This window comes from Bombyx mandarina, chromosome 22, assembly GCF_030267445.1.
Source record: "Bombyx mandarina strain Sakado chromosome 22, ASM3026744v2".
Lineage (NCBI taxonomy): Eukaryota > Metazoa > Arthropoda > Insecta > Lepidoptera > Bombycidae > Bombyx > Bombyx mandarina.
Genome location: NC_143228.1, coordinates 7,799,953 through 7,811,131, shown reverse-complemented (window position 1 = coordinate 7,811,131; position 11,179 = coordinate 7,799,953). Strand labels below are relative to the sequence as shown.

Below are 11,179 nucleotides of genomic sequence, written 5' to 3'. Positions count from 1 at the left end.
CGCTATGACATGATCTTCATCAAACGAGGCTTGTGGAGAGTATTAAGCGGTAGGCAGCGGCTTGGCTCTGCCCCTGGCATTGCTGAAGTCCATGGGCGACGGTAACCACTCACCATCAGGTGGGCCGTATGCTCGTCTGCCTACAAGGGCAATAAAAAAAAAAAAAAGATTATTAGGGAAAGTTAATTAAAATTATAGTATCGTCATCGGTCCTTAAATTGTGTGCAAATTTGAACGTCTTATAGTGATGAAATACGTTGTTACTCAGATAGGTACATAGAAGGTATGTAGATACATGTCAACTTAACAAAAAAGTATTTAAGAGCAGTAGGTAGTGTAGGTACAGTGTGTCTTCGCTCAATATATACATTAGTAGTATCCCAAGTAGGAATGTCACAAGTTAGTATTCTTTGAAATATGTATTTTTGGAGCCCATGCCTGGCACACAGGATCACATATTTTTATTTTAATGTCTTCATTTTTCCATAAATCCACAAAAACCCAATAATGACACTTGCTAAAAATTTGCAATGTACAACACTAGATAAAGCTTCATATTGAATGCAAATTTGCAGTTTATAAAGAGAAAGTTATAACGATTGTGCATCGCACGAAACAAATGATTTTAAAGTTACATAAAAAAAAGTCTAACTCAAATTTGCTAACAAATCCGTGTTTAGAATACTGTCAAAAAGTGTTAATCATAATAAATTTTATTAGCACCTTTACGGTTAATCTTGATATCCGGATTGAAGAGTGATTGAGATTGAGCGGTGATTGAGACTTCGACCAATGGTCCTAACTACTAAGGTAAGTGACGGTGTTACATCTATGAATACCATTACTGTGACCATGACGTTTTTCCACCTCCGACCATGATGTTTCTAGCCAAACCTGTCTATCTACATAAATGAACTTTATTGAGGAATAGAAGGATAAAATAAGGACAAAAAAAAGTTTTTCAATTTTATTTCTTTAAATTACATATATATTTATTACTAACAATATATGAATATGGTTATGAAGTTGATACTTTTATCTTACAAACAACTTGCTATACGAGCAAGATGATTCTCAAACGTTGATAACTTTGCTTAACGGCTCAAAAATTGTCCTACTACAATCCTACCACTGTTTGTCTAATCCACATGTGACTGATTCAGGGGCAAAAATGAGCAGGATGGTGACAATACGTTTGCGAATTCTGTAAAATTTCATTGTTCAATGGTGGTATTACTTTATGTAAGTAAACTATGACCACTTGTTAAGTAACTAGTCAGGTCATAAGTATTGTCACACAGTAAAAACTTTTCTTTTAGAATGCTGGCCACAAAATAGTTTATTGAATTCGAATTTCGAATTGTTCATGAAAATAAAAATGTATACTTTTAGAATTTCACTCATTTTTAAATATGGAGTGGACGCTTAAAGAAGACCGTGTTGCAGTTATTGCGTTGCATCGTTGCGGTTACGCGCCAATTCAAATTTTTAACATACTGAAAAATTTGAATATAACCAAAAGATTCGTTTATCGTACCATCAAACGATACAATGAAGACTCTAGTGTAGATGACAGGTCAAGAAGTGGTCGCCCTCGGTCTGTTAGGACTCCAGCAGTGATAAAAGCTGTGAAGGCGCGAATTCAAAGAAATCCCAAACGTAAGCAGAAACTGTTGGCCCTTCAGATGGGGTTAAGCAGAACCACGGTGAAAAGGGTGTTAAATGAAGCCTTAGGGCTTCGGGCATATCGAAGAAAAACAGGGCATCGTTTGAATGCTCGTCTAATGGACCTGAGACTGAAGAGATGCCGCGCTTTGTTGAAGCGGTACGCGGGAAAAAAATATCGGGAAATTCTTTTTTCGGATGAAAAAATTTTTACCGTAGAAGAGAGCTACAACAAACAAAATGATAAGGTGTACGCACACAGTAGTGAAGAAGCGAGCAACCGTATTCCGCGTGTCCAACGAGGTCATTTTCCAGCCTCGCTCATGGTATGATTGGGAGTTTCTTATTGGGGCTTAACAGAGGTACATTTTTGTGAGAAAGGTGTAAAAACGAATACAGTTGTGTATCAAAATACAGTCCTGACGAACCTTGTGGAAACTGTTTCTCATACCATGTTCAATAACAGGCATTGGGTATTCCAACAAGATTCGGCGCCAGCTCATAGAGCGAAGAGCACACAAGACTGGCTGGCGGCGCGTGAAATCGACTTCATCCGGCACGAAGACTGGCCCTCCTCCAGTCCAGATTTGAATCCGTTAGATTACAAGATATGGCAACACTTGGAGGAAAAGGCGTGCTCAAAGCCTCATCCCAATTTGGAGTCACTCAAGACATCCTTGATTAAGGCAGCCGCCGATATTGACATGGACCTCGTTCGTGCTGCGATAGACGACTGGCCGCGCAGATTGAGGGTCTGTATTCAAAATCACGGAAGTCATTTTGAATAAACTTTAGTGTCATAAGAATCTATGTTTTGTTAAGTTCATTTTGGTATATGAATGGTTACATAATGAATAAACTTGTTTCAATTATTTTACATTAAACATGTGACAGAATTTATGACCTGACTAGGTATGTACAGTAAAAGCTCTTTATTCGCGGGGTATATCATCCACAAGGTGGACAGACTTGGTTAAGTTATCTACGAAGTGTTCCCTTACTGAGTGTACACGTACCGGCACAAATAGAGAAAGATGGAGAAGTCTCTCAAAAGCCGCAATCAAATATTAAGACTTACGTAACCACGACCACTCCGCCAGGAGTGAACGACTGAGAAGAAGAAGAATATAAGCCACGAATAAAGAAACCGTGGAAATATGGAATCGTAAAGACGAAACAATAAAAAACGCTACTCTTACTAAAAAAAGGAACGTCTCACGTAGCCGCATTTAAAAATAGAATTTATGTGATGCATTTTAAGGTTGATTTAAGTCTGTTTGTTTACATTCTCAAAAACGTCGAACCGGCGAAAGCGGCTTTTGTCAAAGCGATATCATAACAACATACTTTAGGCGTAGTTTTATTAAGATCTATCTTACTATTTTATTAGTACATAATTTGACGTCGCGTTTACAAGGATATATATTCGATTAAAGGCCTAAACATTGAAATCCTTTTTATCATTGTGTATCTATCGTTGTACTGATTAGATCCGCAAATAAAGAAATCTTTAGCCGCAAATACTATAGGAACTGAGTTGCATTTTAAAACCCGTGAATGGTGAAAACGCCTATGAAGGAAGCGCGAATAAGGAGCTTTTACCGTATTTAATTTTAAAGATTGTTACTTGGCTGTGGAATTTTAATCTAACCATTATTAATCAATAGAATTACACTTAATGTCACTTAAGCGACATATGTAATTATGACTTAGAGCTTTTCTTCTTTTCATGTTGTTTTGCAGCTTTCTTCTTCATTATCTGCAACCTTTTGTCTGCAGAAATGATATTCATATTTGGAGTAACAACTTTCGATGGTGATGATGAAGATGAACTGCTAGATGAAATTTTTACAGGGGTTGTGGAACCAGACACTCTTGATGGTGACTTGGAGCTCGATGAAGTTTTACTTGAATAATTAGTTGTAAATCCATGTGCTGCAAGACAGGTTGCACATTGCCAACCTGCAGCGATATCATTGTCACTGATCACAGGCTTATGACAATCCTGGAAAAAATAGATAGAATAACACTTGTAATTGAATACTGTTTCAATTGAACTCTCAAGAATAAATAAAATTTTGCCTCACACACCAAAAGCAATGCCAGAAATACTGTGATATAGCTTTTGCTGGCTAATTAGTAAGACACTCTATGTACTCATATAAATGGTGATGCAATCAAATAAATTCAAAATGTTCAAATCTTGGTAACAGATATACTTTTTTCTTTTCTTAATAAATGTATAATGTAGTTTTCATGTAGAAAGAATAACAATATTATAAATCAATACTTTTATAGCCAGATAGGCAGTCACAAAGCAGTCAAGTGTACTACTTCAAAGGGGTAGAGTACTATTTTTATAACACTTTATTTTTATAATAATTATATCTCCAGGTCGCAGCATTATAGACAGTAATCTAAGTGATTACTGTTTATAAGTTTTTGTTTGTATTTATAAAGTGGTCAAAATGCTTATTTGTCTACCTAAAGTAATGTAAAGAATAATCTATGAACGCCTTCTAATTTAACTTCATTTGTATTACAAAAACGTAATGTAGCAAGCAAGATAGATCAAGATTGTTTTCCTACACTAATTCGATTCCCTTAAACATATGATATATGACATGGAACATACATCTATGTTCAGATTTAGCTTATCAAATGTTTTGTTGTACTATTTTAATATAAATTTTATCATCACAAACCTGATGGTACAGTGCCCGGCACCCATCACACTCCACTAAGCGATTTCCGGCTTGCACCGCTATTTGTCTACAGACAGCACAAGTCAAGTCTTCCTCTAACAAGTCAAAAGCCAATTCTCCATCCATAACTGAACCATCATCGTTTTCTCTCTCAGGTATTTGAATTTGTTGTGGACTTTGTTGTGGTACAGGAACAGTCTTAGTTACTGCATTCTTATCTATTTTGTGTTTGGATCTAGGTGACTCCATTTTCTCTTCATTAAGATATTTCTTCGGTAACATATTACCGAGTGTTTTTGCACTACCATATGATTGTCTGATGTGATCATCGAGAGTCAATCGCAATTGTTCCGTAGAATCAACAGAACTTGAATGTAAGTATTTTAAACATAATTTTATAGCTGGATCGAAATCAATTGATGACATGTTTATTAACACTGAAACTTAAATAACCTACAGGAACGAATTGTACGTTTGTATTTCATAAATGATAATACAATATTTTTTTGCCTCCCTATTCTGGTAGCCTCGAGGGGTTTTGCCAGGTTCACAGGGCGTAAAATCATAAGTTTTAGTATATTAAGTGTTCTATGTTTTAGACTGCCGTAATTTACAGATTTTTTATTTTTTGTATTTTTTCTACAATTTAGTTTTTTTCTTCCTACATTAAATATACAAAAGGGGCCAGCCCATACAGCCGAGTCTTGTTTTTGAGACTATACCAGTGCTCAAATCCACAAATAAATATCAAACCCGCAAAAAATAAACTTTTCGTAACTAGTGATAGTAAGGTGTCATGTGAGCCCGCACGGGTTGGTACCATCACCTTGCCTATTTCTGGCATTATGGAGTTATGGGTTTCAGTTTGAAAAGGCAGGCAACCGTTGAATTTTGAAACTAAGGCTTAGAGGTCATGTCTCATTAGGTAGCAGCATTTACGTTATTGATGTGTATGGGCTCCGGAGGGCACTTAATACAAGGTGAGCCGTGAAATCATCCACTCAATTAAGGAAAAATAAAAAAATACTTTTCATGGTGACTGTACACAGCCAAAGAAGCTAGACGCGAAAGTCTAACAGCGAAAGCAAGCTGTGAAACATACTTAGTATGAATACTGCTCTGACTTATAAAACAAAGCAAAGGTGAGAATTTTTTTTATTTATTATATGCTGTTGAAGTGGCTAGTTGTACTAGGCCTTCAGCCAATTGCAGTTTATTGGTTTGTAGCATTCAAAACACATCTGACGTAAAGCAGCGCACGGAAGATAAACAATGGCGAGGTTTTGATTACTTGTATGGGTCAGGTCAATTTTACAAAACACACTGAAATATTATAAACGCAAATATTATAAACGCACTCAAATATTTTCCTCCAGTTGTCTCGATGAAAACATATGAGAGTTCTAAGTTTGGTATCTATGAAAGAGCAAAAGTTCTTCCAATAAATCTATTAAATCTTAATGAATTCCCACCATGTTACTAAGTAGGTGTGTTAACTCACTTCATTTAATTAGGTTACGTTACACTTTTCAGGCATCAAATATAGCTTCGATCTTGATTACAAAATATGTAGAAGAATGGGTTCTGTTTATTTTGCCTGTTCGACAAATAAAACAAAAAAAACATGACAGCAATGACAATGACAGACTACACTATCATAATCAATCATATTAATGAAAAGAAATGTCAACATGGTACATAAATTTAATACATTTAACAAATACTAGACAAATATATTAAATATCTACTGAGCAACATCTGCTCTTTCAAAAAAGTTTCAAATAATTAAATGTCCTCTACATAATTGATAATACATTTAACCTTTCATTATAGTTATCACACTTATCGTGTGTTGTCATGTTACAACTTACATGAGTAAACAATAACTGAAAATGTACAATGAATTCAATAAACAATAGCTTTATACATAGTAAATAAATGAAAGAGATATTATAGCACTATTATAAAAACACAACGTTTAACATTGAAAATTTTGAGACATTACAATGAATTTGTACCTTCTATATTTGATAATATTTTATAATTGGATTGATATTATGGTATGTCAGAGGCAAACGGGTCCTGACCCTTGGCACTATGATAATAATGTAGTCTCCATAGAAGAAAATCTTCCACCAGATATCAAAACTCTAACAACACAAAAAACTGCTATAAACAAAAGAAGTGCAGGGATCGGAGAATGGGCATTTAGAAGAACGGTTGCTATCTTGATTAAAGGTAGCCGAACACAGGTATATTTTACAGCTTGTTTGTAGTCATTGCAAATTGATAACTTATTAAAATTCAAATATACCTGTGTCAGAATTGCATTTAACTGCCCAACAAAGTAACTTTCAGAGCTGGGCTGTAATTGCCAAAAAAAATCTAGGTCACTGAAAGCCACGTTAAAGTACATAGAAATCATCTTGAAATACACACATAAACAAACACAACCTGCACCTAAAATTATGGTGGCCCATTTTTTTTTTGTTACAGCATTGACAGACTTAGTATAATGCCTCCCATAACCTTTCAAACTGGAACACATGACTGCTTTGGGCAGAGGGCTTGATAGCCACTAAAAATCTTTCTGACATGTTAATATTCTTATCCAAATGTTGGGATCATTATGCTTGTCAGCCAGCTTATTCTTTAACAAAAACTGGTGTTTCAGAAAAAAGATGAAGGAGATATTGAAATTTCTACTCATATGAAATTCAACAATGAAAGATGGGAGACTCTAAACAGTTATCTAGAGTCTGATGAACCATTCTCTGAAGAGACTTTTCGTCGTGTTTTAGGATACATTGAAGGAGCTATTTATAAACCTACAATTGTTGAAGAAACCATAATGGCTTGGAATGAATATGTCCACACATTTCTCGTAGAGTATAAGGTACATACACATAGTGTTCTCTAATTACTGAAATTCACTTATCTTACCAAGGCCACTTTTCATCATTACATATATAAATTAAAGCTATATTACTAAAAACAGCATGTTTTTGTACCTTTCTTCCAAATTCATGGATTATTATTTATTAATTCTTATTTTTAAACACACAAGCTTCCTGTGTTGTGTGTTTCTGTGTGTTGTTTTAATATAAAAAAAAGGTATTCAACATATAAATTTGGAATGTTTTATTGGTTACAGGTCCAAATAACTTATGCTCTAATCACATTAAGTATTGTAGGGATGATTCTTTGGAGCTGGAGACATATTAAACAACATAAATGGAAATTTATATTCGTGCTCCTTTATTTCTACCATGTCATCATTTCCTATAAGGTTTGAACTAATTTAAAATGATATGTCATGATTTGAATAGTTTTAAAGTTAAAAATATAAATAAATTTCCGAACAAGAATCCAATAGAGGATACAGAACCAGGTATAAAACACATCAATAAACTTAGATAACTCTGACTGAACTAATCTGAACTAGTGTGCAAATTTACACAATCTGATTAACTTAATCCTAAAAGATAAAGGTGATCATTTCATTATATATTTTTTTATATCATAGCTGTAATTAACATTAGACTATTTTCTAGGAAGCTGAGCAAAAAGAGTTTGAAACATTTCTATCAGCAATACAAAAATGTAAATGGCAATTTTGGTCAGAGTGCGAAGCACCTAAACCAGATTTGCTAACGTTTTACAAGCACATGGATCCTCTAAAGATTGCTGTCAGGATGTTTTCGGTTTTGATCTCCGAACCAATGATCATCACTTGTGACACAGTTAATACAATCCTTCTTGGCATTACAGGTAAATACTATTTTAGTGATTTAAAATACTGTTTTGATAAAGAAGTAGTTGAGGCTTCAACCTATGTGGCTCAGAGTCTACAAGTATTACTTAGGGAAGCAAAAAACAGTGCAGCAAGAGCAAAGCAAGAGCAGTGCTTTGCAAAATCTACCACCGAATCGGAAACGCGACACACTGAGAAGATCCGGTGAGAAACTCAGTGGGCTGTGTCTATGGGTTAATGAGACCAAGTAGCATATGCCACCATCTTGACGCAAAGCGATCATGCATTCCGGGTTAAAGAATTGGCAGTCTAACACTTCAAGCCAGACAATACAATTGAGATTTCGAAGTCATGTGCTATCGAAGTATATTAAAGTGGCCCGGGCCGTGAGCCGTTTATTCACGAATGCAATAAAAAAGATAATTACGATCTTGTATTGTAATTTATCATTTGACACTCATTGACTAGGTATAGGACATAATTCACCAAACCTGGAAAAATGGGATTTAACTTATGTTACGTAAATATTTTTTAATGCTACAAATGCCGCCAAATTCCTAAGAGCATCAAACATTATAGGGATTCTAATACAAGTTTAGGGATCCTTTTTTTCTGAAGAACGTTATTTATTTTGTTCCAGATGGATTATATTTCCCGTTAAATAAAATTGTGCATGGTTTATTAATGATATTAATTGTTGTTGTTTTGTTATTGTTTCTATTCATAACAATGTACAACACCTTGTTGAGCGCTCCGGCCCTTCTGGGTTCTGGATTAAAACGCCTTGCTACGACGACACGGAGAAACGAACCTCGTAGCTCACCGCGTAGAAGAGAGCAACAGAGTTTAGATACAACGGAAACAATACAACCCACCACAATAGACAGACTATTGGATGTGTGTGCACGTGCCTTGGATACTGCAGCTAGTAACAACAGACAAAGACCGGCATTACAAATGAACGCAGTGCAAAGCACTTCTCAGATACGAAGATCTGCCAGTACAGGCCGATTGCCCAGTTTAAATATATCGAAAGAAAGCTGCTCTAATTTTAGTAATAACAATCGGAAAAATACATTTTCTATTAATGCCAGTGGCGATCATTAATCGAAAAATATTCAAATCGCTTGAATTAAGTAAGTCACTTAGGACAACTAAGATTTAAACATTGTTAAGTTAACGGTTTCATTAACGTTCTAACATAACGTTGTAATTGGTTAAGTATTGTTAATATCTATCGGTGTGACCATGTTAAGATAGGATGTTTTAAAATCAAATTAAAAAATGCAAAAAAGTCTAGTCGCCGAGACCCCAAAGGAAACAAAAAAAAACATACACGAATTCCTAAAGCAGCAACTGGCAACAATATTGTCATGTTGTGAAAAAATATCATCCATTCGAATTTACGGAAAGGTACCACCATCTCCTTTTCTGCCGTAAAGCAACCATGCTTTCCGGTTTAAAAGCAATAGCTTCTTTCAATTTTTCGTCGAGATTCGTCTGGTATTGTTATTACAATACCAGACGAATCTCGACTCCACGTTTCACGTGAGTGGCGCCGTAGTGGTGTTTTCACCCTCTGGTAACCTAACAGCCAAGAAGAAGTTCTGGACTTGTTATCACAACCACGCTAATTAAACAAACAGCCATAATAGGAAAGTGATATTTATTTTTAAATACAAATTCAGGGTGAAAAATTTCCGGCCAAATACTTATCACGCTCTGTATCGGATCGAAAAATATACGTACCTAACACATTCGGGAACGCCATTGACGATGACGAAATAAGTAGTGCCTTGTAATAAAAATGACGCCTCATTTTTCGTAGTTTGCGTAACAAATGTTATTAGGGCGTATTGAGCCCACACAGGTGCTTCCATAGTCTGTTTCTACCGTGAAACAATCCTGCATTTAGATTGCATTTGAGGGGTCCCACCACTCACACCTCAGCAGCTCGAGTACAAATTTTAATAAAAGTGACCTCATACCTTCTCGACCTAAAGCCTACACACGAGACTTAAAAGCGGGGCTGGCTAATCGAAAGTGTGTGCCTGCCTTTACAGTAATATAAAAATAATCGTGAGGATTCAAGAGGATTATTAAATAAACTTTTGATTCAAATTTCGTTAATAAACGTCTTTATTTCAATTAGTCGGAGTTACCAGTGTTATGAACAGCTATATTTTTACAAAGTGAAATCTGTGATCTTTTTCCCGAGCTTGTTATGATTTTAAAAACTTGTTAATGTTTTCATCTAGTATTTTATTTGATTTTTGATAAGTAACATAAATTGTATACACGCTTTTTTTTAAATTGTGACGTATTTATTAAGTGTTAATCGTGATTGCTTTTTTATAGTTTTTGTACAAATTGAAATTTAAACCACTAAAATGCCGAGTAAAATAAAAATAAAACAATGAAAAATGCTTATTATTTTATTTTCCTGATATCGCAGTGAGTAGTGTAGTTGTAAGAATAATAAAAATAAATCTTAATAAAGACTAATAAATTCTAAAATAGTACAAAGTGAAACACATTCTTATTGTATAGGTTGAGATAAACAATAAACAGTGGAAAAGAGTTAAAGTTTTGTAAGAAGACAATTAGAAATAGTTTTTTATATATACATATATGAAATATTTCCCCTGAATATTTTGAAATTGTGTATTTAATTTTCCAGTACAGATTGAACCTCGAAACAAATAAAAGCATAATAAATTTATAAACATTTTCTTATTTTTTAATATATTTTGAACAAACTAAAATCGTGATTTAAAAGATAGTTATACTAGTACATGGATAGACAAAATAAAATCGGTATTTTAGTGCAGAATATTACAAGTTTCAGAAATGCCCAAAAGAATACCGAAGTTAGTGATGGTATAATATAAATTTATATTATAATTTATAGTTTATTTGATCGCATAGGGAGAAAACTCTTGTTGTCAAAATACTGTTCGCAGTTTATTCTATATTGAAAATCCCAAATCATTCCTTAAACCGATTCCCTTCAGAACCTTTTTTTTAGAAAGTTTTACTGCACATAGTCGTATTT

At 34.4% G+C, this 11,179-nt stretch overlaps 2 protein-coding genes across 2 annotated transcripts; one reads left to right on the top strand and one right to left on the bottom strand.

Annotated features, from left to right (window-relative positions):
• Positions 1-952: 952 nt before the first annotated feature.
• Positions 953-5,015, bottom strand: IntS12 (integrator complex subunit 12). Its single transcript, XM_028184908.2, has 2 exons — positions 4,371-5,015; positions 953-3,670 (listed from the first exon to the last, which is right to left on the bottom strand). The coding sequence occupies exons 1-2, from the start codon at positions 4,794-4,796 to the stop codon at positions 3,368-3,370; spliced, it is 729 nt and encodes a 242-aa protein (XP_028040709.2). The 5' UTR covers positions 4,797-5,015; the 3' UTR covers positions 953-3,367.
• Positions 5,016-6,024: 1,009 nt separating this feature from the next.
• LOC114250851 (uncharacterized) lies at positions 6,025-10,548 on the top strand. Its single transcript, XM_028184899.2, has 5 exons — positions 6,025-6,622; positions 7,045-7,266; positions 7,525-7,659; positions 7,925-8,141; positions 8,765-10,548. The coding sequence occupies exons 1-5, from the start codon at positions 6,377-6,379 to the stop codon at positions 9,229-9,231; spliced, it is 1,287 nt and encodes a 428-aa protein (XP_028040700.2). The 5' UTR covers positions 6,025-6,376; the 3' UTR covers positions 9,232-10,548.
• The last annotated feature ends 631 nt before the right edge of the window (positions 10,549-11,179 follow it).

What these genes read in the sequence shown, in the direction of transcription:
- LOC114250851 (XM_028184899.2), top strand. Translation starts at nt 6,377, where the DNA reads ATGAATTTGTACCTTCTATATTTGATAATATTTTATAATTGGATTGAT. An exon ending in ATGTCATCATTTCCTATAAG is followed by an intron (nt 7,660 to 7,924) that starts GTTTGAACTAAT and finishes ACTATTTTCTAG; the next exon opens with GAAGCTGAGCAAAAAGAGTT. An exon ending in AATCCTTCTTGGCATTACAG is followed by an intron (nt 8,142 to 8,764) that starts GTAAATACTATT and finishes ATTTTGTTCCAG; the next exon opens with ATGGATTATATTTCCCGTTA.
- IntS12 (XM_028184908.2), bottom strand. Translation starts at nt 4,796, where the DNA reads ATGTCATCAATTGATTTCGATCCAGCTATAAAATTATGTTTAAAATAC. An exon ending in GCCGGGCACTGTACCATCAG is followed by an intron (nt 3,671 to 4,370) that starts GTTTGTGATGAT and finishes TATTTTTTCCAG; the next exon opens with GATTGTCATAAGCCTGTGAT.